The following is a 27,279-nucleotide window of genomic DNA, read 5'->3' as shown; positions in this document are numbered from 1 at the left end:
GACTTGACTCATGCTATAAGAAGACCAAGTTTTCTTATACCATGGTTTGACTATTTTATTATTACGATTACTATGTGTTCCGTAGCTATCTAATGCAATATTTGAAGTAATATGTTAAGCACTACTAAAATACAACATTCTCTTGCACTGTTATTAATAATAATGCAATATACATAGCATAACAAATACGTAGGTAAGTAGTTTATTGAACACATGGTATAAGAAGACCAGGTATGCTCAATCCTATGAAAAGCCGCCATTGCTAGCCCGTTGATGAGGTGTTACCATTCAATTGGTATCTCCAGCATTCCAGCGACGTAAATTGTAAGAGTTCCTTATCCTGGCAGTACCACCATCACGTATCAGGATTCTAACTACACAGAAAAAATGACGATGATTTGTCACCAAATACCAGAAATTGTCTGCCGTTCAAAAGTTATAAGCAATTTTTGGTGGCAGTGCCAGGATAAGGCTTTCCCCAGTGTTGTGTATTAGAAGGTAGTTTACTTTTATTTTGGAATAAAGCAGTGTGACGCTGACCAGTGTGTTTAACTGACGTGCCTCTGTGCCTCCCCCCGCTCTCATATGTAACACGTGGCGACGATCGGACTCGCGTTTTAAAAATGACTTCGTCGGTGTCATTCGGCATTCTGTCCAATTTCGACCACCTTTCACAGCACTGGAGTAGCTATAAATCGCGTTTAACACAGTGGTTTATCGCGAACGAAGTCACCGATGAGTCGGACAAAGCGAAGGTCAAGCGGAGGGCGATTCTGCTAAGCGCACTCAGCGAGAGTACATATAAACTGGCAAGTGACCTGGCATTGCCGAGTAATGTAGAAGAATTAGACTATGAGAGAATTTTGAAACTGTTGGACGACCATTTCACTCCCAAACGGGTCGGGTTCGCAGAAAAGTTTACATTTTATTCGGCAACACAAAGGCCGGGTGAAAGTCACACTCAATGGGCAGCGAGGTTGAGAGGACTATCGGCACACTGTGGTTTTAAGAATCTGGAAGAGGCCCTATTAGATAGGTTCTTGATGGGCATGGCAGCGGGACATGAGCGAGACAAGTTGTTTGCTCAAAACCAGAGCGAGCTAACGTTAGCGAAGGCGGTAGACATGGCGGAGAGCGTGCGGTGCGCGCGCCGGGCCGCCGTGGCGGGGGCAGCCGGCAGCGGCACCGCCGCGGCCGCAGCTAACAGGGATCTCGTGTTCGCGATTTCCAACAAGGAAAAATGCAGTGTGTGCGGTTACAGCAATCATAAAGCAATACAGTGCCGTTTTAAAAATTATAAATGCAAAAAGTGCAATATGAAGGGTCATTTGCGTAAAATGTGCACGACAGATAGTGATAATAAAGTGAAATGCGTCGAGGAAGGTCAGTGGGATGCGGAGGACGACGGTGAGTCGGTTTGTAACATTAAATGTGTTAAAGGGAATCCGATGACGGAGCGTGTTGTTGTCGGCGGACTATTACTCGAATTCCAAATTGATAGCGGGTCGGCCGTCAGTTTGATTCCGGAAAAAGTTTATACTTGTCATTATAATGAGGTACCGTTATCAATCGCAAATAAAAAATTAGTTAGTTTTACCGGCGATAAAATCGAAACCTGCGGTGTTTTACAACTACCCATTACTTATAAAAATAACAGTCGAACAATAGACTTGTATGTAGTTCGTAATGGCAGTACCTCACTTCTAGGTCGTGATTTTATCCACATGTTTAACTTGGAATTAGTGCCTGTTATCAACACAATTTGTTCTCAGGATAGTTTTTTAGTGTCGAATTTAGTTGCTGAATTTCCAAAGGTGTTTTCAGGGGAGCTAGGGGAATTTAATAAATATTCTGCAGAATTACATCTAAAACAGGATTCCAAGCCATTGTTTTTCAAAGCTAGACAGGTACCGTTCGCCTTAAAAGACAAAATAAACTCGGAACTAGATCGCCTAGTACAGTTAGGCATACTTAAGCCCGTGGAACATGCCGAATACGCCTCCCCCATTGTACCTGTTATAAAAAAAAATGGTGGCTTACGACTCTGTGCAGATTACTCAGTAACAATTAATAAACAGTTACTAGTCGAGAAATATCCGCTACCAACTATAAACGAATTGTTTGCTAAGCTTAACGGGGGAGTTCAGTTCAGTAAGATAGATCTTTCAATGGCATATAACCAAATTAAACTAAAAGAATCATCACAGAACCTGACCGTCATTAACACACATCGGGGCCTATTTAAGTTTACAAGGTTGGTTTTCGGCCTATCATCAGCGCCAGCCATCTTCCAGCGTGCAATGGAATGCGTGCTGGCGGGTCTAGAGGGAGTGGTGTGTTTCCTTGATGACGTGTTGATAACGGGTAGAAGTAAAGATGAGCATAAACAACGATTACGCAACGTATTACAACGTTTAGAAGACTTCGGCTTAACTATACAGGAAAGTAAGTGCGAGTTCTTCAAACACGAAATATCATATTTAGGCCACATTATCGATAGAAATGGAATTAGGAAGTCAACAGATAAAATTAAAGCTATAATAAATGCTCCCAAGCCACAAAACGTCACCCAGTTACAGTCTTTCTTGGGATTAACAAACTATTATCGCAATTTTGTGCCCGACGCGTCATCTATATTAAGTCCAATGTACGAATTACTGCATAAAAAGGTTACCTGGGAATGGACCGCTCAGCATGAAGAAAGTTTTAAGACAATTAAAAGAATGCTAGCCTCGGATAATGTACTGGCACATTTTGACCCCGAAGCGACTTTGATCTTAACTGTTGATGCATCGCCGACGGGGTTGGGAGCAGTACTTTCGCAGATTGGTAGGGATAATGTAGAAAGACCCGTATCTTATGCGTCACGTACTCTCTCCGCGGCTGAAAAAAATTACGCGCAGATACAAAGGGAAGCGACAGCAATTATATTCGGAGTGCGCCGTTATCATCAATATTTATACGGCCGCTCAGTACCTTTTGTATTGCGCACCGATCATAAGCCGTTGCTTACAATATTCGGCCCCCATCGTGGCATTCCCGAAGTGTCCGCAAATAGGCTCCAGAGGTATGCGATATTTCTATCGGCATATAACTACACGATAGAATATATTCGCAGTAGTGATAACAGCGCAGATTATTTGTCACGCACGCGCATCATTATCAACTGGCGATGCGCAGGAGCAAGGGACGCGCAGCGCGGGGGGGGGGAGCGCTCGGACCGGTTCAGTCAGCTGGACACCGCCGCTTACGTTAACTTCATCGTGGAGGGAGACTTGCCGGTGACGTCACACGAACTGCGCCGTCAAACGGACAGCGACCCATTATTAACAAAAGTAATCTATCACGTAAGCAACGGTTGGCCACGGAAAGTATCCGATCCCGAACTTAAACCATACCACAACTGCCGGTTACAGTTGTCAGTTGAAAACGGATATTTAATGCGGGGCCATAAAGTGGTAATACCAATAGCACTACGAGAAACAATTTGTAAAGAATTACATAGTTCGCATTTTGGAATAATAAAGATGAAGGCGGAAGCGCGTAAAAGGTTATGGTTTCCAGGCATTGATGCGACCTTGGAGAACGTGGCGGCGCAGTGCCCCGTGTGCGCCGCGCTCCGGCCCGCCCCGCCGCACGCACCGCTTGCTTCCTGGCCGCACCCGCCACAGCCTTTTTATCGAATTCATCTTGATTTCTTAGGTCCTTTTAATAATCAAATGTTTCTAATCATAGTTGACGCGTACAGTAAATGGGTGGAGTGTTACATCATGTCGGGTTCGTACGGTTCGAAAGCAGTAATTAGTAAATTATGTGACTATATGTCTCGGGTGGGTATACCGCATACATTAGTGAGCGATAACGGTACTTCATTCACATCACACGAGTTTAGTGAATTTTGCGATCTAAACGGAATTAATCACGTGTATTCCCCTGCGTATCATCCGTCCAGTAACGGACAAGCCGAAAGCATGGTTAAAATAGTTAAAAAGGGGCTTAAGGCCGTGATCTTGAATAATAACGACAAAAAGCTTTTGCCGGAACAAGTGGCAAAATTCTTATTTGATTACCGAAACTCGAGAAATAGCACCACCGAGAAGACGCCTTCCGAATTAGTTTACGGTAGACCCTTACGCTCTAGATTAGACTTATTACGTCCAACGGTCACGTCACCACCCCAACCCACTGACCTATCTCAAACTGTGATGCGTAAACAGTGCTTACAAGCTAGACAATATAAAGGCAACCTAAGATCGGACATGAGGGTTAACGAAGCTGTGTGGATAACGAAACACATAAATAATAAAAAATATATATGGATTGAGGGCAACATCAAAAAGAAGATTGGATCAGTACTATATGTTGTGTATGTACCAAGCTTGAACAGTGAGGTCACAAGACACATCGATCAAATTAGGAAAAGAGTATCGGTGGAAAGGGATACCACCAACTGGGACCCAGATGCTGTCCCAGATTTGCAGCCAGCAGCGGCCGAGACCACCGACTTAGTACCACTAGGGGCTGCAGAGGGCAGTTTTTCCCCGCCGCCACCACAGTCTGCACCAGTGGGAGAGGAAGAGATGAGGAGTTGCGAGACCAGCGGCTCAGCAACCCCTACCGAGCAGCCGATGGCCGTGAACTACCGGCGGCGCGAGCTGACACCTACTTATTCATATTCGCCAACGACAGGAACGGAGGACAGCTACAGCACTACTCAGCTCGATGCCCCTGAGCCTGATCTTGGGTCTAGCCCTGAACAATCGCGGTCGCTTTTTAATTTTAAGAATCTGTTTTAGTTTAAAAAAAATATATACCTGTTTATAACCTTGTATTTGTAACTTGTTTTTTAACTATAAGGGGAAGGGGTTGTTGTGTATTAGAAGGTAGTTTACTTTTATTTTGGAATAAAGCAGTGTGACGCTGACCAGTGTGTTTAACTGACGTGCCTCTGTGCCTCCCCCCCGCTCTCATATGTAACACCCAGCATCACTTTTTTTTGTTATAGCACCTAGCGAAGATCTGATTTCATTTCAATTTGTCGAAATTTTTCGCCAAATATATTTTTATTAAGAGATATTTTGTGACAGCGTCGGCGGGCGGCCGGCACCGGTGAGGTGCGACCTCCTTGAAGACATACATTCATGCGCGAGTAAAACGGACAGGACGGTATTGTGTTAATAATGTCTCTAATGTGTTTAATATATTATAATAAATAATTGAGGTAGGTATTGTTTATTTATTTAATGATAATCAACAGTTATTACACTAAAACATGGTAGGTACCTAGGTACTTTCTATTGACATTCTATAAAGTAATCAAAACGAAACATGACGTCAGGTGACCAAAACTTGCCCATAATGAAGATCACAGCACAGCACACACACAGCACAGCACAGTTCTTTTATTGTTGTAGGCGAGTTTTCAATAGTTTAAAACGATTTTTTTGGGGTTTAAAGCGGCAACGTTTTGTTTAATACCTTTTAAATCGATTGTTTTACATCAATAGGACGGACCAACTAGAACTTAACACGCTAAGTAGGTATATTTTATCAATAACAATAAGTACCTATAGGTATTACACTACACACAGTTTATAGGTACTCCGCTATATTCCTACCTCGGTAAAATCAAGAAAATGTAATTATATACTTAAGAAAAACATCAACAGCAAAAAAATTTTGATTTCGCTTTTAAACGGCTTTACGTAGGTATATACCCAGTCCTTTACAGCTGTTTTGCGACAGAACGTGATAAAGATCGCAGTTTTTACGGATCTCCATGAAAACAGGTAAAAAACAAAAATACCTAAATGGTTTCTATTATGTTTCCAATAGCCCATTGGGCTTGATTGAAGGACATACCTACCTAGTCACGCACGGCGCGTCCTTCGTCACTTTGTTAGTGCCGACGAAGTTCAGAAAAGTCAACTTTATTATTAGTGTAGTAATCGTTATTTATAGGATCATACATAAAATATGCTGTTTGTCAAAATATTGACCACACGCAACCGACAGGCATACACGCAACTCTTAACTTTGCCTATCGATAAGATGTTATCGATAGCGTCAATCTCTAGTATCTTTTATAAAAAAGTGAGGTAGCAAAAAAAAAAACAAAGAAATTCTTCACGTAGTAGGTATTTGATATAATTTTTAATGAAATGCGTAGGTATGCATCTAGAGCGGCAATATAATTAAATACGAACTTACACCCACGTGAAACCACCGCGTAATATGTTTAATATTTTTTTACAAAAATGAGCTAGTATTATACTACCCGATCCAGACGCATCGGGCCCAATTGTTTCGGTAGTGTATAAGCCCCTTAGGCAAATTTGCGTTGTTGCCGTACTTGGCGCATCGTCGCGAGTCGTTGCCGCCCACAAAGTTCTTATTATAGGGAGAGAGAAAGAGAGAGAGAGAGAGAGATACCGCGGAGTATAGCCATGGGACCTAAATAATATGCACAAAACAGTATTACGGAAATTATTTTAGTCGCTTCCTAGGCGCAATGCGTGATTGATTTGGTGTTTTCATCTGTTTATTATCAAAATGCCAAGTTGTTCCGTTATAATTTGTAAAAATAGGAGTGCTGTTGTAAACTACAAGTCACATGGAGTAACATACCACTTGTAAGTACATAGAATGTTATGTATTACAAAGAGAATATAATTCATTACGTATGTATAATTGCATAAATAAACAACACAGTGCTTACACATTTGTTTTTTGACAAAGACATTAGTTACTGAGGCAACGATTGCATTAACATGGATTGTTGGATTTTTTATAATAACAGTTTTCACGTCGTACGTTGCTTCTTTAGTATCGCACAACCACTAGTGCTTGTACAAACAAATACGCAATGAAAGGCGGGTAACCTATTTAATCGTAAAGTGTGGTGGTGCCACGGCGACCTCAGTTAAGGCTGACAATCAACTTTCATTTATCGATAAAAATATTAAGGATTAATTTTGTTCCTTATTTGTAATTTTTTACCTGTTATTTCTTAACTAATCATTTATATTAATACCTACTTATTTTTTATTAGGTTTCCTAAAGACCCAAATATTAAGAAACAGTGGATAAGTGCCACGGGAAGAGCACCAGACTGGTGGCCATTGGAAAAAAATGCGATTTGCTCTAGTCATTTCGATGAAATATGTTTCCAACCATTACAAAAGAGTCGTAGACTCTATGAATGGGCGCTACCTACATTGAAATTGCGTCACGTTTTCGCACCGGTAGGTTACAAAACTTATTAAGTAATAATAAATATCGATGGTCCTTGATGCCTACCCAGTATAAGTAACCCTATTCATATTTAATTCAAAGTTACGTAAATATTTCAGGCTTTGTCTAACCCGGAATCTACTCGAGAATCTAAATTAGAAAGTGTCGTACATAATAATGAAACAGGCAGCTCCATAATCGAAGTAAGTTAAGGTGGTTTGATTTCCATATTTATTTACTCAAATATAGGCACACGCCACTTAATTTTACATTGAAACTTATTTCGTTGGCATTTATTTTTGTATATATTTGCGTGAAATTGTTTTTCAACAGAAAATACTGTTAAATCATCGTAAAAACGAGATCAATATTTGTTTAAAATTTGTTAACGTGTTAGTGAACGGTTACAGTGTCAAACGCATATATATATATATATGAAATAGGTATATTATATGAATATTACACATATGAATCGCTTAGATTATACGTCGAAATGAATCTAAAACTGAACGCGACCATAACCTAACCTGTTCCTGTCATGTCATGTCATGTCTGTCATTCGTTTCTTTCTTGTCTAGTGTATTGTAATGACCGGTTGCCATTAACCATAAAGTTGAAGTTGAAGTTGTATTGTAATGGTTTGGTTGTTTGTTTTATTAAATATTTTATTCATTGAAACTTGTGGGGCCGGGCGGATTAAAATATGGAACCTCAAACTAGTCGCAAAGATTACTTAAACCACCAGTATTCTGGCCCCCGGAAAAATCGAAAACGAAGCCAAGCACAAATGAAACGATATCATGGAGAAATAAAAAGGTAAGTGCAGTGCAGTGATCACGATGCGTGGGACGTGCCGTGGCCACGCGGTGCATTTACTTGATTGATACCTACCACCTCGATACGAGCCACTGCGTATCGAGCTAGCGGTGCTTGTATTGTGCTGAATAAGAAGCGAGCGCGTGGAGCACGCGCCGTGATCACGCTTTACGTAACGCACGACCTTAGATTTTTCAAAAATTTTACATCTCTTCGTTGCTTTTACAGCCGTAGCGATGTATGGTGCAAGAAAAAAAAATTGAATGACGACAAAGACGTGCCTTCAAACAAATCTGTGTAAGGGAAAAACTTAACTTTATTTTTTTATTTTATAAGCAATTTTTACATTTTCTCTTTTGTAACTTTCACTCTTTTAATTTTAGAGCAAATAATACTGTCAAAACCTACAGTGGAAGTAAAAAAAAATATCTTGTGGAAGCAAATTTTACTGAAACTCAGCAGCAAAGAACTGAGAAAGAGCCCCGATCAAAATCTTTGGAGGTAAATTGGCCACTGATCGATCCCACTGTTAAAAGCCACGAGTTAACTGTGGAATATGCACCAGATAGTTTGGTTAGTCTGTCTGGTAACAGGTTGATTGTCCTTTACGTGGGCTTTCAAACTTGAGAGACACCGTTCGTAATGTGGTGGTAGCAGCATAGTATTTGTTGAGGAGTTGAGAAATTATTTCAACAGTATGTTTACTTTCCAATGCAGTATGTGTGAGAAACAATTAAGATACTGCAATGAAAAAGATGAAAATCTTAACAAAGTGTTTGTTTGGGGAATATTAACAGCTGGCAGCTATTATGCACAGGCTGCACGCATCACCAACTTGATGGATATACCTACCTACAATATCAGCTTCCAAATTCCGAGAGATAGAAAATTATTAGGTGAAGTTTGGAAAGACGAACTAACTGAGGAGATCCAAAAAAATGGAGAAAGAGAAAAGGCTATTGCTATGCAAAAAAATAATTTTCGTTAGCCTGTTTTATTTTGCCCTTTGTAAATAAATAACAATATAACTTACTGCTAACTGAACTGTTTTTCTTTTTATAGGTATGTACCTACATACTTATCAGGAAAAAAATGTAATAAATAAAACAAAATCAAATATTTTAACAAAAATTTGTAGCAAAAACTAAGCAGTATAAATGGGAAAAAAATGTTACAATAACAAAATAAAGTAATAATAAATAAAGCGAGGTTGAAACCCTAGTATCCAGCCAGACCCGGCTTTTGGTGGTAACTTTTATTTATTCAAATAAACGTATTACGTGAACTGCAACTCAATTGAAATTTAGTTGAATCATGACAAATATTACGCTATTACCGCCAAACGTATAACTTTGAATCAATATTGTGTATAAAATCCAAAAATAAATAATGAAGCCAAATTATGACACCAACGCCATCTATTGACGCTTGAGCGCCTATTGTGATATATGTACACACCATTTCACCACATTTTATGCTTATACCCGGCGATTCGTGCCGGATGAATCGCGTAATTTAAAGTAATAAGGCCTTAACTTTGATATATTTTTAGCTAGTGTTTGCCTAACTATTGTAAGGTAAACGCTCCTATTACCGCCAGGTTAAGCTATGCTCTGATTACCTCTCAGAAATTAAGTACTTCTATATTTGCTAGTGCAGCTTATTTATTTTATTTGTATTGTTATGACTGTCTTCTGCTAAATACATCAAGAATTTTTAATTTTGAGTGAATATTTTGGATAAAAAATAATTTTATGTCCGAAAACTCACTTTCCTCTATTACCGCCACATAAATTGCGGTTTCTTTCTATTACCGCCTTTGCTGCATCGAATACCGCCAACGAGATATCTAACCAACTATTCAGGTACAATAAAATACTTTATTTAAAAAAAAAGTTGTTTTTACCACTGTTAATGTAGTTAATAGATACATAAATTGGGAAGGCACTGTCTCTTAAAATACAGGTTCACCTAGTTTGAATGACAGTGTTCCAACAAAAACTGTAAACGAATTGTTTTCAATAATCATCATCATCAACAGCCGTATGACGCCCACTGCTGGGCATAGGCCTCCCCCAAGGATCTCCACAACGATCGGTCCTGCGCTGCCCGCATCCAGCGGCTTCCCGCCACCTTCACCAGATCGTCGGTCCACCTTGTAGCGGGCCTACTCACTGAGCGTCGTCCGACACGTGGTCGCCACTCCAGAACCTTTCCGCCCCAGCGGCCATTGGTTCTCCTCGCTATGTGTCCTGCCCACTGCCACTTCCGTTTTGCAATTCTCCGAGCTATGTCGATGACTTTAGTTCTCCTGCGGATCTCCTCATTTCTGATTCGATCAAGCAGGGAAATACCGAGCATAGCTCTCTCCATTGCCCGCTGAGCGACACCGAGCCTCCTCACGAGACCCATAGTATGCGGCCACGTCTCACTGCCGTAGGTCATCACTGGCAACACGCGCTGGTCAAAGACTTTCGTCTTGAGACACTGGTATTTTGGACGAGAAGATGTTCCGCAGCTTCCCGAACGCTGCCCATCCGAGTTGGATCCGACGAGAGATCTCTTTCTCGAAGTTGGACTTACCTTAACTGGATTATTTGTCCTAGGTAAATGTACTGGTCTACAACTTCGAGTGTAACGTTCCCAACCTGAACTGGAGTGGGTGCGACATGGTCGTTGGACATAATTTTTGTTTTTGCCATGTTCATGCTAAGACCCACTCGTTGGGTTGCGTTACTGAGATGCTCGAGTATGGTGTTCAGTTCTTCCAGGGTCTCAGCCATTAGGACAATATCATCGGCAAATCGAAGGTGCGTCGGGTACTCACCGTTGATGTTGTTGCCAAATCCTTTCCAGTCCAGAAGCTTAAAAATATCCTCCAATGCAGCAGTGAACAGTTTCGGAGAGATGACATCTCCCTGTCTCACTCCTCGCTGCAGTTGGATCGGATTAGAGCTCTGGTTACTCGAACTGACATAGTGGCATTTTGGTAGAGGTCCCTTAGCTTTTCGATGTACCTATGGTCCACTTGGCACCTCTGAAGAGACTGCAACACCGCTCAGGTCTCGATCGAATCAAAGGCTTTCTCATAGTCCACAAACGCCAAGCAAAGTGGCAGATTATACTCTTCGGTCTTCTGTATAACCTGCCGCAGCGTATGGATGTGGTCTATGGTAAAACCCTAAAGCCTAAAGCCTTTTCGGAAACCGGCTTGTTCGGGGAAGTCGTCAAATCTGCAAGCGAGTCGATTCGTAATGACCCTCGAAAACAACTTGTAGACATGGCTCAGAAGCGAGATAGGTCTGTAGTTCTTCAGTAGGGCTTTATCACCTTTCTTGAAGAACAGGACCACCTCGCTTCCGCTCTATACCCTCTGCGTTTTGCCCTGAAATATGACGGAATTGAAGAGCCTCTGGAGGGCTTTGAGTATTGGCGTTCCGCCCGCTCTCAGAAGTTCTGCTGTGATTCTGTCATCTCCTGCCGCTTTGTTGTTTTTGAGCTGTTTGAGGGCCATCCTAATCTCGTACAGGCTGACGTCCGGGATATCTTCAGTGTAGTGTCGGGTAAGCTTGGCTCGAGGGTCTCGAGCTATGCTTTCGCCTGATGTTTTCGTGGAATATAGCTGTCTATAGAAACTCCCAATCTCCCTCAGGATTTCGGGAGTCGACGAAATGATTCTGTATGAGGAGTTTTCAATAAACTTTATTATTATTGTTATTTTTTTATTAAATGAATTATGACATAAACTACAGAAAAATCTTTTGGTTTCATAGATTTATATACATAATTGGCGTCTGTCTCTGTCCATCCGTCTGTCTCTGTCCGTCTGTCTGTCCATCCGTCTGTCTCTGTCTATCCGTCTGTCTCTGCCGGTCCGTCTGTCTCTGTCTATCCGTCTGTCTTTGTCCGTCCGTCTGTCCATCCGTCTGTCTCTGTCTGTCCGCCTGTCTCTGTCTGTCCTTCTGTATCTGTCTATCCGTCTGTCTCTGTCCGTCCGTCTGTCTCTGCCTGTCCTTCTGTCTCTGCCTGTCCTTCTCTCTCTGTCTGTTCTTCTGTCTCTATCTGTCCGTCCGTTTCGGTCTGTCCGTCCGTCTGTCTCTATCTGACCGTCCGTTTCGGTCTGTCCGTCCGTCTCTGTCAGGCCGAAGAATAATGCATCACCCTGTCTATAAATCATAAGAGGGAATCTATGGTGGCGGTAATAGAAACATGTATGTAATTTCTGTGTTTCAATTTCCGCCACATAAAAATTAGCCTTAAGAAAACAAACAAATATTCAAAATGAGAGCTACGTATGTAATAACCAGTTTCAAAGCATATTTTAATAAATATCTAAAGTATTTAAATTAGAAATTCATAATTACTTCAACTACTTGTTCATACATTTCTTAAAAAAAATACATTAACTTATATGCAGCACAGGATACTTGAATTCCACCAAATGTGTGGCGTTAATAGATTTTAATATAGTTCATGAACCATACTATAAAATAAGATGATAACATTATGAATGATTGGGCATGTTACCTTAAATAATTAAAAAATACAAATATCATACAAATATCGATTGCCGCCATAGGTGGCGGTAATAGTAACCAAACTGCAAATGTATGCTTCTATCACCGCCACATTTTAAAACTCAAATTAATCATTTAAAACTAACACAAATATCAAATATAGCATGCTTTCTCAGTTCTTAAACGTATTAACAAGTAGTTATAATTACTAAAATGAAGAAAAATTATGTTTCATCGGACACAAAACCTTAAGAAAAAAATGTTGTATGCTTATGCATTTCAGTAGTGGCTTGTATGGAGCGCGTTGCTTGCGCGGACACTGCACACTTACAGACCAATCACAAATTAAACTGTTGTTGCCCACGCTCAAGGGTATGTTCGTTTCATAGTCAATTAATACATGTATCTTTTGACATTTGAATCAATTTTCTATCTCGGACACAATTCAAAATATCCGCAATTTAAAAAAGGTGGCGGTAAACGATGTCGATTTTTGGGTGGCGTTAATAGGAGCGTTTACCTTACTTTGATTTCTGATTTGAAGGTCCTTCCAATCATTTGATTTAAGTATAGCTCAACGTATAAAAAAAACTTCTTTAATACGCAAAAATTAAATGATTGTTTCATTTCAGATATTTTGTGAACAGCCAGCGAGCTGCAGTAGGGCCAATATAGTCGACGAAAGCACACAAGACCAAAGTAAGTAATCTTTTTAGGTGGGTAATAAGTATTTGGTTTTTAACCTGTATCATGTCGTTCGTGTTAAAGTTCGCGTTAAAGGTTATAGGTACAAGGTGCTTAGTCGAAAAAAGAAAATGATAGGCTAGTATTGATAGCTTACTTAGATTAACACCAATCGTACCAATTTCGATGCTGACTGTTGCAAGTACTATCGATAATTTTGAACTATCGATAGGTAGTTCTACAAAGCTAGTCTGCAAGCGCTTACCGTACCGTTACCGTTAGTCCGTCACGGACCGTCACTGTCAATGTCAGTGTCTATTCAAAGATTAGTGCTTGCGAGTGAAATCAGTGACATTATTCAAATTGACAATCAAGTAAACTCCTCCCGCCACCTTATTGACCTACTACATTGTGAAAAGTGTCTCGTACCACTATATAAATACATAAAAAATACTACTGTGAATTTATAAACATATTTGTGCTGTGCTTGTGCTATGATTAAACTAAAATAATTTAAAAGACATGAAATGAAGACTTGGCCCAAAGGACTTGATTCCAGGCCATAACCTTTATAAAAAAAATCAATGTCAGTGTAAGTGGAGCGTGTTGGGGCGTTGGGGGTGCGCGTAGAGTGGGTGATTGATTTGTTTTTTTAAGCTATTGCATAGCTTCTATCGCGGGCCTTGAGCGTGAAGACCGAATCCAGAAATCCCGTAACGAAAATAACCTAACACCCCCCACTCCGACCGGCATGCGGCACAGCGGTGATACTTTTTAGTTTTGCCATCTATCGATAAATAGCTGAGCATTTTCAAAAATAAGTGTACCTCCCATTTTCACGTTGTCCCTTGTGTTTGAAGTCTAATAACTAGTAAAATTTACTTCTAGCTAATTATTTTAATTATTGAGATACATTAAATATATTCTAAACTAATTAAATTCTAACAAAATTTTAATGGTTATGAGAGATTATTTAAATAAAATGTAAATTTTTATCACTAAGTACTAGATTTTGCCGTGTCCCCCACTCAAACTGATAAATGTTTGAAGAGATTCTTAAAATTTTTTGTACTAGGGTATCATTTGATGTTTGGTATTGGTTGAAGTTTTCTTAACCTTTGGTCTGTGTGTGATAAGGATCCTGACTACCCCTCTCATATGTGTGTGATTAGGATCCTGACCCATAGGACTGGTACCTATTTTTACGTAATTATCCACTCTAATTCTATCGCAAAAGGTATAATGTTGTGTTTTGAACAAAATTGAATAAATGATCTATCATAGACAATCATCATTCGGATGAAATTTTCAATAGTTCCGCTAGAAAAATCGGTTGAAATTCCGTCTCGACCAGTGATACTTCAACTACCAAAAGTGAATACTAAAAGTGAAAAATAAGCTGAAAATTGTTAAAAAATGTAAGTAAATGTTCAATTTTATTATTTTATATGTATTGTAGTGTCATTTTTTATAAATTATAAGTTCTCAAAGTGATTCACTTACGAATTATATTAGTTCAAAAGTAACCTACAGATCTCAAATAACTTTTCGTGTTTTTCTTTGAGTTATTCTAAACTTACGCCTTGTTTATATACCTCATATTTTATATTATTTTGAAGGAAATTTTATGGAGATTCTGAATATCAAATTGCTTTGTATGAATAATTCATAAATATTTACCAAAATGTAAATTATTGAAACCATTACTAAAAAATGCACACACACACACGCAAGTAAAAATGGCCGACACTGTGTACGTACACATGTTTTCAAATTTACTATGGCAAAACCGTTATTTCTGAAATACAACTTACAGGATGATCTTTTACTAACTTTTTGTTTTTTTTTTTAGATAAAATGGATTTAACAAATCCTTCAGCTCCGTCAACTTCACGGCTTCTTATCTTTCCAGGCGACGCCACAAGGATCACTGCACCCTTATTAGTGATAATACGGCTCTTATAAGAATAATATTTTGGTCATATAAACCATAATAAGAACAGTTGTTTTTGATTGTATATGAATAAATGATTTAACATGTAGATATCTATCTCTCAATCTAACTAAAGTGATATCTAAATAATAAAAAAAATACCTATTAGACATATTTCATTTTCACACCTTACCTGAACAAAAATAAAACATCCTATGTATGTGTCAGGATCCTAATCATACACAGACTACCGTTCAACAAACGAGTCAGGATCCGTATCATACACAGACGACTGTTCAACAACCGAGTCAGGATCCGTATCATACACAGACGACTGTTCAAGAACCGAGTCAGGATCCTTATCGTACACAGACGACTGAATGACGAAATACACTCACACAAGCGTAGATATTACTGACCGATTTTTTTGCCATTCCAAAATTTTTCGTCATATTGTTTTCATAAAATTGATCAATATAAAGCGATAAAAGTATGTAGTGTGATATGTCTTTACAAAGCTCTATTTTTCTAGTTTATGGTCATATCCTTTGATTTTGACTATGACTTTTGGCACAAACAATAATTGACTGCATAATATTGGTGCAAGTGAATTTTTGATCAAACTTCGTATTCAAGCAGCTCGTATTTTATTTACAAATAATTTCGAGGCTTGTGTTATTGTTTATAAACAAGGAAATATATCTAGCTTTAGTAATCAATCGCTTTATTATAACGTTCCATGCACAAAAAGTGAAATTTACATCATAAACTGAATGCTGGCGAAACTCGTAAAAATTTTGGAATGGCTTCCACAGACAGGGGGGTAATTTTTTGACAGCGCTGCCACAGACTAAAGGTTAAGGTTCTCTCATTTCCAGTAGTTTATAATTTAAATCTTGTGCTTATTTAAATATAGTTCAATTTTTTCAAAAGTCTTAAAAAGTGTACCGACCGGACATGTCGGGTTTGTCACGACTAAAACTGCCTATTGAAATTATTTACGGTAGCTATTTTCGTTTTAAAATGGCAACATTATCCTTAATTTACCGGTCGCCATTTTAAAAAAAGACTAGTGACAAAATATATTTCGTGACGCGAGACGTGTTTTCTGGTATTCCACGGCCGTCAAAATTTTATCTGTCGGGTTTGAGACGATATAAAATCAGATTCAGGTGAGTTTTATTTTATTAATTTATTCAGAAGATGAACTATATTATAATGCAAAATTATTTACATTTGGTGACAAGACTAGGTATTTTTTTTCCTTTTAAATATCGGTTTCAATACAAAATGGGAACAGAGCGTCACGTCAGTTTTGCGACATTTTTTCCCTGTGACCTACAGGCTGACTAGTAAAGTCGCAAAACCGACACTATAAAGCTGAGACTACATACTGAAAAGGTTTTAATTTTTTAGGCTTAACAATGCCACTAACTAGTGCAGAACGGTCTCGGAGATATAGAGAAAAATTGAAAAAAGAAAATCTCAAGAAATTAAACGCCCAAAGGTTAAAAAATTTACAAAGAATAAAATCGAAGAAGAAAAAAATATCTGAAATGAATGAAGAAGAAGCTGAAAAAAGAAGACAAGTTTGGCGCAAAGAAAAACAGGCAAGCAGACAGAAAAAAAGAAAGAATGGCCCAAGTACTGTACAAAAGGAAGTTAATAATTACAATAATGATCTACAATTACATGATATAGGTATCACAATAATTACTTTGTTTATTAAACTAATACTCGAAATTAAATCGTAAATATAATGGTTGCCTTGGTATCAGCTGTGACAAAACCGAACGAAAAACTAGCATATTTCGTGTTTTATAGATTTTATGACTATGTAGGTATATATTTTTTTCATAAAATTTCTTTGGTAATCTTCATAACACAACTAAAATCATATTTATATCTTTCTTATAGTTACAGACCAATTATTTTTAAGATAGTCGCGAAACTGACATTTTTTTCGCCCGTCGCCCTATATTTTAATAATTATTCGTAAAATAGATTAATCTGTTAACAACGTCACATAATTTCGTAAACTATCGCGTATCTTAATAATATCTAAATCAAAATATCTCCAACAATGTCATATTTTTAATTATAGCTAAAATTCAGACGTAGTACACTTAATTTTGAAAACGCTCAGCTACGACTCTACGAAGCTTACACGAATCGAGATGAGATGCTTCGAAATCGGACAAATACGTATTCAGCTGTTTGTGAAAAAGTATATCATATAGGTATTTATGATCTATGTACAACAGTGAATATCTGTACGCGTATAATTTGTGTGCAAAGTGTTTTAAATATGAATAAACAAAGTGCATTTATTAATGAAGAAAGTCACGAAAAAATTGTGAAAGAAAATGAATGAGTGAGTACTCTATATACATACATTTTATTTTTATTATCACAAATGCAGTATTATTTTTTATTTTATTAATTTATATTATAATAGGTACTGCTATAAAGATAACCTAAATTTTTTATATTAAAATGCGCGATATTATAATATATATTTTATTTTAGTATCCAATAGTATGAATCACCAACAGTGTTTGGGGATAACTTTTTCCATGAAATCTATGTACCTTCATTAAAATATGAATATCAAAATTGACTGCAAGTTTTGTCTTCGGATTGTTGCTATGTCTACCCTGTTAGCGATTATAAGCGTGATTTTTATTTACTTTTAATTGAAAATGTGTCTTTGAGCACCTTTAACAACGTTAGAAAGAAGCAGCTACATTGTATGAGAATGTCAAATTTTCCTTCAAATCTGTCTGTCTTGCAATATTTGAGGTCAAATTACTTAGTTTTTTGCCCGTATTAAGGGTACTTTTTTGGATGTTTCTAAAAGCCTATTAAATGGAGCAGTTTTTAGAACTACTTTCAGGGTCCATGACAATCTCATATGTTTATTATTCTTCGGCGAAGTTTTAACAACTGTAACAATTTTGGTCGAATTCTCACTTTGACTTCCGATAACTTTTTTTTTATACTTGATTTGACTTTGATTTATCTTTGATTGAGCGGTACACAGCCTTAGGCATAGTTGTGAAGTAAAATAAAACAATTATTAAGAAACGGATAGCGACAAAATGATTATTTCTGAAGTAAGGTAGAAAATCTAGAAAAAGGTACAAAATGGGTCATATCTCCTAAACCGTAAATAATTGTTGAACATACATGGGGGTGTTACTGGTAGCTAATGAGCCCCTCTTTCTAATTTTTCATTTTGAACCTGAACTTCTGGGCCACCCTGTATAATTGTATCTATATAAATGTACATCGCGCGAAGTTCAATGATCAAACTCTTAATATCATTATTTTTTCAATTTTTTTGTTTTTTTTTTATTCTTGTTTTGGTGTGTAATTACACTATTAATACCTAATTATTTATACCTTGATGTTTTTTTCTTTTTATAGAGAAGAAAAGCAGAAAGAGCTAAAAAAAAGAGCTAAAACGAAAAAAAACTTGTGAACGTCAAAGGCGATATTATTACCGTCAGAAAGATTTGAAGAAAAATGAAGAAATAAGAAAAAAAAAGAAAGTACCAAAAACAAATGCGGAACGTCAAAGGGAATTTCGTCAACGTAAAGCAGATAAATCCTACGTGGATATGTAATTTGATTTAATAATATTTAAAAACAAATTGTAATATATGCCTAATTGTAATATATGCCTCAACATTATTTCACTTTACGATTTCCTCTTTTTTTTTCACAGGAAAAGACGAAAATTGTGCAGTAATGAAGAGAATGTCGTGCAAGGTAGGGCTGTTGAAAATATAGAAATTGTAACGCTACAGGAAAATCAATTTCATAGCCAAAAACTTCATAATTAAGCTATTGCATAGCTTCTATCGCGGGCCTTGAGCGTGGAGACCGAATCCAGAAATTCCGTAACGAAAATAACCTAACACCCCCCACTCCGACCGGCACAGCGGTGATACTTTTTTAGTTTTGCCATCTATCGATAAATAGCAGAACTTTTAATGACTTTGAAATATCACGTTTGTCTTTAGTTCAGCAACTCGTCTCTAGGTGGCATTGGTTGTATCGGCGTTAAATATTGAATTTGAAAATTAATAATTATCCACAAGAATCCACAACAAAATATGGGTCCACCATTGTCGCGGTATTTTCCAGATATTTAGAAGATATCAAGTCTCAAATGTATGTTTCTTATTTCAGTTACCATAAACCTATAGTTTCAATTATAAATATTCCTGAATAACCTACATGTATTGTAAGATAATAAAAATATTTTAAACAATATTAACTTCTCATTTATTTTATATTCTCATTTATTTAATATAAGAAAAAAAATGTTTTCTTATCGGTCACCACGCTCTAAAAGTGAAACTTGAATTAATATCAACGAAAAAACAAAGGAAAATAATACTGCATAAATAAAATAAATAAATAATTATACATGTTTACGGGGTACAAAACTGCATTGTACCCCGATAGCCACAAGTTGGTAGTGTGACTAGGGATCGACGATATAACGGGGTTATGTTGGAAGTTGTATAATATTATAATATATAATGCGTCTTGCTGTGTAAACTTCGATATCGTGTTTCACGACTGCTTGTAGACTGCATTATTGAATGTGTCGCCATCTGTTGCATGTGGGCGGAACTAGCTGGCTAACCAGTTTGGTCCATACAAAGACCAAGTATACTTGAGTCAGAAAACAAGTGCCACTTTGATTTTTTTTTCATTGTCGAAAGAAGCAGGATATTCTATCGCCCGCGACCGCGGGACGCGACCTGTGAACCGATAATAGCCTGTATATTGATTAATAATCGATTCTTTTTTTTAAGCCCCTAAATAATGTAAATGTCGGTATGCCTATCGATATATAAAAAAGAAGAATTTTCTCGATATCATTATCGAGAAAATTCTTCTTTTTTTCTATCGCGTGGGTTGTGAGGTGGATTACCAACTCCATCAACCCTAGTGTCAGGGTTATTATTGAACCGCTAAAAGCCCCTGACCATGACTATCGTAACGATTAGTCACTTACATCATTAAGTAGGTAGTAACCGGGATCAACGGCTTAACGTGCCTTTCGAAGCACGGATCACCTTACTTTCGGACAATCAGGTGATTGCTTGAAATGTGCTAACCAAATTAGGGATTGCATTCAAACCCGGGGCTTCCGGATTGTGAGCCCCTACTCAACCACTGGAGCATGGAGGCCATTAGCTATTACACTGATATATTATAAGTGTTACCCAATCAAATCAAATATACTTTATTGCACAGAACTAAATTCCAACAATCAGACGTAACACATGAATACAGTACAATTTGAGCGGCCTTATTGCTCTAGAGCAATCCTGATGTCTGAGCTCGCAACCTTGACGCATCGGGCCGGTTACCAGAATTCGTATATTTCTATTTTTGTGACATCATAAAATAGTATATAAGACCCTATTAGGTAAATTAGGTATTACCAGTAAGTAGGTATCAAGTATTCATATGTAATGTTTTATGTAATTGTATGTTACAGGGGGAGGCAATGCTGAGAAGTGTGACTCATGTCGGGGCGCTTTAGGAGGGTGAGCAGAGCACACTTTTATATGTATTTTATACTCGTTACCTGTTTTTACAATGTTACAATACGGTACGTGTTGTGTTCCAGTATCCGGCTGGTGTGCATGCAGTGCTCGTACAGCCATTGCGCGGCGTGCGAGTTTGGCGGCCGCCACCAGCACCACTACATGCTGCGCGTGCCGCCCAACGGACAGAAGGTAGGACTTTTTGTATACTACATGCTCCGCATACCGGCCAACGGACAGAAGGTAGGACTTTTGGTATACTACATGCTCCGCGTGCCAGCCAACGGACAGAAGGTAGGACTTGTTGTCCGCGTGCCGGCCAACGCACAGAAGGTAGGACTTGTTGTATACTACATGCTCCGCGTGCCGGCCAACGGACAGAAAGTAGGACTTGTTGTATACTACATGCTCCGCATGCCGGCCAACGGACAGCAGGTAGAACATCTTGTATACTACTTAATGCGCGTGCCGGCCAACGGCCGAAAGGTAGGGTTTGTGGGTTTGTTGTATACTACGTGCTACATGTGCCGGCCAACAACTGGAAGTTAGGGCTTTTTGTATAAGTACTAGATACTGCGCGTGCCAGCCACTGCTATCCTAGCTATTACCACGGAGCGGCCTGACCGATGGGGATTATTGTTCGAGGAAGCTTAAGTGCGTGCTTCCACTGAAGTGGATCAAAGACATTCAGAAATCTATTTCGCAAATAATTATCTCATATCTGTAGTGATCAGCATCAGTGATAACTCATCGTTATGCAATGGCATATAATAATGAATAATTCTACGTGTAGAACGGTAACTCTCTGCCCCGTACCAATTCGTATCGGGCGCGGACCTTACCCCTCTGGACTAAATAACAGTAAGCTGCTAAGGAGTAACGAAGCACCCGCGAACTGTCTGTCTCGCTCGCACTTACGCGTTAGGCGGCACACGGTGAAAATTAGACTTTTTTATGGCGTGTCTGTGGTGTGTCATTACTGTTCCTAGTAAATAAAGGCCTCAACAATCGAACTACTGAAAACAGACAGAATAATAAATTAGTATGGATTATTGATACGGGCCGGGCACTGGGACGGGCTAACCTATAAAATGCTACATAGGTTCTATGACGATCTTGTGACGTAGCGAGTAGGCGCCGCTACTTCAAAAGCGCACCCCTGATGCCGAGCAGCAGCGGTATCAGTACTGGTTGGAGGCCGAGGAAATGGATTCTGGTAGGGCTCTAGCTAGAACATCACCGATTGAGAAGTTGGTCGGTGTACTGCGGAACGGAAGGCAATTGGGGCAACCACCGTTCTACACGCCCTATCTATGGAGTAATGGCGATTACTCCACCGACAAGAGCGCAGCTCTTAAATAAAGAGAGAGAGAGATTGATACGGCAAGTAACGATTATGTAATAAATATTACAGGAGGTGGTGCAGAAGATGGTGAAAAAGATTCAGATGGAGCTTGCATACGTGATCTCATACCAGAAACCTGACGCAGACCCCACTGAAGAACAAGAGATGTACGTATATGCTCTAACACCCTTATCTACGATGATAACTCGAAACTTCCTCCACTCATCAAGGCCTTTTGGTATTTTAAGTTGACGTTACTTACTGTTGATGAGCTCGGTGGCGCAGCGGTAAACGCGCTCGGTCTGCGATTGTTGAAGTTAAGCAACTTTCGCAAATGCCGGTCACAGGATGGGTGACCACAAAAAAAAGTTTTCATCTCGAGCTCCTCTGTGATTCGGAAGGCACGTTAAGCCGTTGGTCCCGGCTTCAATAGCAGTCGTTATTAACCATCAAGGCCCGCGTGATGGTTTAAGGCCCGATCTCGCTATCCATCCATAGGGAAGGCCCGTGCCCCAGCAGTGGGGACGTTATTGGGCTGATGATGATGACTTACTGGAGTCGAGTATATCATACTGCCAACAAAATAATACGAAAATATTGACACCATACCTCCACTCAACCTCACTGGAGGAAATTCAAAGTAAGGGCGCCGTCGAAGAATACCGACTTTGAACTCAGTTCGAGATCTTCCTTAAGGTCTCCTCAACTGAGGACTGGGTCGAGGAAGGTTCCAGTTAACATCTATTATGGTATATAGGGTGTAATTCCATCCCTATAACCTACTATAAGTACATCCTTAACATAATACCTAATTTATATTTGTCACAAATTTATGAGCGTCTAAAAAGGCCGCATTAAATAAATTCATATAAAAAAGTAAGTTTGCAATGCCAACATGTCTCAAATAGCAATATTGCTTTTTTAGATGAATGAGGGACTTTCCAGGCTACGTTCCTCAAAAGCAATATAGATGGCGCTGTACAGATTTTTCTTTGTTTAACCTTCTAATTTCATGGATAACAGTTGTATATAAATGTGGATAACAGATATACGTATGCACCTTTTACCTTTGTTTTTGGGTATAAATGTTGGCGCTTTTTATTACACCAAGTTAAAGTTACATTTTCCACCCATTATTATTCTAATCAAAATAAAAAGAAGCAATATAGGTAGCAACATAATTCTATACATAATGTGATCTAAATATCAAGCAACAATTATTTTCATAATTATATGCTTCTGCCATTACATTGTATTTTTGCATACCTAATTATGTACCAGAGTAATGAAAAAAAACGTAATTATTACGTTAAATCTCGACGGCTCCATCTACTTATATTATTTTTGGGGAACGTAAATTAAGTAAGTCCCTAATTTCTTTAATGTGGCCTATTTAGACTCCCAGTTTGCATTAGTGTTCATCACCTTTGTGTGTACTCAAATACTTTTTTTGTATTTACAGAATTAAGACTGAGGTTAAAACGGAGCCTGGACCCGACCCTCTGGCAGAGGTAAGGGTTGATTGTCGTCTCCCTAGCATTATCTCGTTTTTCACAAGGTCCGCTTACCTAACCTCAAGATTTGACATAATATTCGGTTTTTTAGAGAACCGACTGCCTATCTGACCTTCCAACCCGGAAAGGGAAAACCAGGCCAATACAAGTTAGGTTATATACCTCCAAAACGTTATTCTCGGGAACGTGGATTTCCTCACGATGTTTTCCTTCACCGCTGAGCACGTGTTTCATAATTCATGACATTGATATATAGTCATGAGTAATATCATGTACTTACCTACTTTAGAACCCTGTCGCACTATCATATTTGATATCATAATTAGACTTACGGTTTAATTTGTCAAAAAAGTTAATGTGACATGGTATCAAATGTATACATATTAATACTCGTGACCGTACATGTGTGATAAAAAATAATTGATTATGTGTGTTTCAGGACGCAAGCACGGAGCAACTAAGGCCAAACATGTTGGAACAGACGATGGTGTACATAGACATTAAGGAGGAGTTTAACAGCGACGAGGGCAATGACCCGGCCCCGCCGACGCAGGAGACCTCTGCCCACGCCGCTAACAACCTTTCTATTCCTGTAACTTACGTTCCAGCACCACCCGGTAAGTCTATAAGCGGTTATTATGTCACGGGCTCGCGCATCGTGATCGGAAAAATCAACGCTATTAAGACTCGCGCAGATCGTGGTTACCATGGATACGCTCACCAATTCGCTATTTGAGCCCGTGACCTTGACTCATCGGGCAGGATGGATTGGCTCATGAAAATGTTTAATACAATCTACTCTGAACCGGCGTGCGTGTATGAAGCGATTGATGAATGTGGAGGAAGCAAGAGAAGTGTGTGTGAAGTGTGTGCGAAGCAAATGGAATTCTATAGTCTCTGCTTATTCCGGTGGGTAATAGGCGTGAGTTTATGTATGTATGTATGATACTGAAAAGGCCTCCTAATCCTAGTCGTGGCCTTTATAGTAGGGGGACCCTACTGACACGACTAATTATTCGAAGTTACTCAAATAATGACTACTTACATCAGTAAGTAGTAACCGGCACCAATGGCTGAACGTGCTTTCAAAAACACGGATCATTAGTTTTACAAAATGTTTATTAGATCGATGACAACCCTAGTTATTGCTTCGCCGCAGTCGTGTTATTATATTTGGTAATGGTAAGTATTATTTAAATAACCGAATAACCGAGGAGAACCGATGGCCGCTGGGGCGGAAAGGTTCTCGAATGGCGACCACGTGTCGGACGACGCTCAGTGGGTAGGCCCGCTACAAGGTGGACCGACGATCTGGTGAACGCCGCGGGAAGCCGCTGGATGCGGGCAGCGCAGGACCGATGGTCGTGGAGATCCTTGGGGGAGGCCTATGCCCAGCAGTGGGTGTCGTACGGCTGATGATGATTTAAATAACATAGAGTACCATTGATTGTGTTACAAATAATTATAACTTAACTGCTTGTGGCGTTGCAGGTGCGAGTGTTGCCAGCAAGAGGCGAACGTCGTCCTCGACGCAACCGAGCGCGCCCAAGAAAACGTGCATTGCTGCACCCGGGAGCGGCAGCGGCGTTACTGTTAAGGTAGGATTTACGAAAAATTTTGAAAATCCCCGACAAAAAAAAACGCGTCTTTCAAAACGCGACAAATAAGCGGTAAGATGACAATCGTACCTACGTAATTTTTAACGATTTTATTGAATCTGATAATATGTTAGTGACATCGTAACGAATACTCAGGGGGATGATTCAGACCATGATTCTGGGTTAATATCAAGTGGAATTTTCATTTTTTATATCCGATATATTATATTAGATATTATTTTCCGATCCATACTTTTGCGACGGAAAATTCCACTTGATATCAAGTCAGAATCATGGTCTGAATCATCCCTCAAAGTTTTCGTTACGATGTCACTAACTCCCTGCATACTGCTAAGTATGAATGTATAGCTGAGTTAGCGTCAAGTTTTCGTCGTATTTTTGTAATACGCTCTTTATCTACAGTACCTACTTATATGTATGTATAACTATAAGAATGACCTCACTTACCCCAAAAAGTGGCAGAAAAGTAATTTCTCTGAAATGACGAGGTTTATAGGTAAGTAGTCAAAATTTCATTCAAAAAGGGTGCAAATCACGACATTTTCTATCTAATTTTCTGTTTATAATATAAGCAAGGGCAAGTGCTGTAATAACAAAAATAGTTTACAGATAAGTATGTCTATTTCGTTGCAGATTGAACCATTGGCGACTGATGAAACATTGCAGACACACAGCGCAGCAGGTGGTTCTGGTGAACCCGGAGCGATTAATTATAAGGCGAAACCAAGCTCAGAACGAGGATTGGCAGGTAACCAAACCAAAAAGAAACAAAATGAAACATATGTATAATAATAACGGCTTCCGTGGTCCAGTGGTTGGGCTCACGATCCGGAGATCCCGGGTTCGAATCCCGGTGGGGACATATCACAAAAATCGCTTTGTTATCCCTAGTTGGTTAGGACATTACAGGCTGATCACCAAATCGCTGATCGCTGATTGTCTAAAAAGTAAGATGATCCGTGCTTCGGAAGGCACGTTAAGCCGTTGGTCCCGGTTACTACTTACTGATGTAAGTAGTCGTTACATGAGCCATGTCAGGGGCCTTTGGCGGCTCAATAGTAACCCTGACACCAGGGCTGATGAGGTTGGTACTCCCTCACAACCCACACGATAGAAGATACTGACAAATATCGATCTTGGTCTGAAATAAAACACATAAACGTAGCATCAATCATGTACACCCACTCCTCGCCCGCAAGTCTCAGAGAACTGAAGTGAAGTGATAAGCACGCATCAGCACAAAGTACTGCCGTACGTGCTTCCAATAATAATATGGTGTCACACCACATTTAGATTAAACTGTCTTAAGGGGCCTCTACGTGTTGGCTTCAGCCCCACGCATGCCTTCCAAAAGTCCGGGACTCCGTAGTAAGCCCGAGATATGGAAACGACATACAAATAATAATAACTAAGGTACTAAGTCATAAAAAATGATTTTCCAATATTTTGTCTTTTATAAAGAAAATCTTTCATTATTTAAGAGCGGCACTCTTGTCGGTGCAGTGATCGCCATTCCTCTATCTCTCTGCCAAATCCTTCACTTCCCAGATACGACACGATCTGCATCTTCTCTTTCATTCGTTTCGTAAATATCACAAAAAAAATACATATCTAGACACGCGGTCGCGTGTCAAGCCAAGTTCAAGAAACAACTGGCGAGCCGCACCGTGTGTAATATTTACCTTATTTACACAGATTTCGTAGATGTTTGTTATCAAAGTATTATATTACTCATTGTTCAGTACGAACAAGAGAAGTATTGAAATTGTCTTCTTGATTTACAAATGTGGTTTTATTTGCAATTATTCGTATTTTTACAAATTTAGATGGATGTCCGTTGAGTTGACTGCGTGAGAGTGAATCGTGTGTGAATGCGATTGGTTCGCGTATGTGACGTGTATGATACAAGTGTATGACGCGATACATAGCAAGTAGATATATATTGCCTACTAAATAGGGTCAATGTTGTGTCGACAAGCACAAACACTTTTGTTAAACCATATTTCCTCCAATGTTTACTTTGCAACGTCATGAGGTCATAACAT

General features: G+C 39.0%; 2 protein-coding genes across 11 annotated transcripts in view; both read left to right on the top strand.

The window, feature by feature from the left end:
- The window catches only part of LOC126377866 (uncharacterized), a 70,787-nt gene that overhangs the window by 43,190 nt on the left and 318 nt on the right, over positions 1–27,279 (top strand). The window contains exons 1-11 of one of the 8 annotated variants that reach the window (XM_050025874.1): positions 6,445–6,632; positions 7,052–7,244; positions 7,353–7,436; positions 13,199–13,265; positions 20,708–20,756; positions 20,840–20,948; positions 22,171–22,268; positions 23,564–23,612; positions 24,055–24,232; positions 25,107–25,213; positions 25,868–25,982. In XM_050025874.1, coding sequence (XP_049881831.1) covers positions 6,553–6,632; positions 7,052–7,244; positions 7,353–7,436; positions 13,199–13,265; positions 20,708–20,756; positions 20,840–20,948; positions 22,171–22,268; positions 23,564–23,612; positions 24,055–24,232; positions 25,107–25,213; positions 25,868–25,982 — 1,129 coding nt within the window. In that variant the 5' untranslated portion in view covers positions 6,445–6,552. Of the gene's footprint in view, positions 1–6,444; positions 6,633–7,051; positions 7,245–7,352; positions 7,437–7,842; positions 8,050–8,277; positions 8,347–8,432; positions 8,551–12,757; positions 12,939–13,198; positions 13,266–13,890; positions 14,015–16,901; positions 17,558–17,620; positions 17,771–18,612; positions 18,809–18,913; positions 18,958–20,707; positions 20,757–20,839; positions 20,949–22,170; positions 22,269–23,563; positions 23,613–24,054; positions 24,233–25,106; positions 25,214–25,867; positions 25,983–27,279 lie in introns of those variants that run through there. The other 7 variants (XM_050025875.1, XM_050025879.1, XM_050025880.1 and 4 more) reach the window with 7 other exon arrangements.
- LOC126377878 (uncharacterized) lies at positions 540–4,924 on the top strand. Of its 3 annotated transcripts, none has more exons than XM_050025925.1 (2): positions 540–1,407; positions 4,147–4,924. In XM_050025925.1, exons 1-2 carry the CDS (start codon positions 624–626, stop codon positions 4,794–4,796), a joined length of 1,434 nt encoding a protein of 477 aa, XP_049881882.1. In that variant the 5' UTR covers positions 540–623; the 3' UTR covers positions 4,797–4,924. The 3 variants fall into 3 exon arrangements, with proteins under 3 accessions (XP_049881882.1, XP_049881883.1, XP_049881884.1); XM_050025926.1 differs by having other exon boundaries at positions 540–1,415; positions 4,218–4,924; XM_050025927.1 differs by having other exon boundaries at positions 4,218–4,355.

Source organism: Pectinophora gossypiella, chromosome 24, assembly GCF_024362695.1.
Source record: "Pectinophora gossypiella chromosome 24, ilPecGoss1.1, whole genome shotgun sequence".
Taxonomy (NCBI): Eukaryota; Metazoa; Arthropoda; class Insecta; order Lepidoptera; family Gelechiidae; genus Pectinophora; species Pectinophora gossypiella.
The sequence above is the reverse complement of the archived record's forward strand: the minus strand, read 5'-3'. Positions and strand labels throughout refer to the sequence as shown.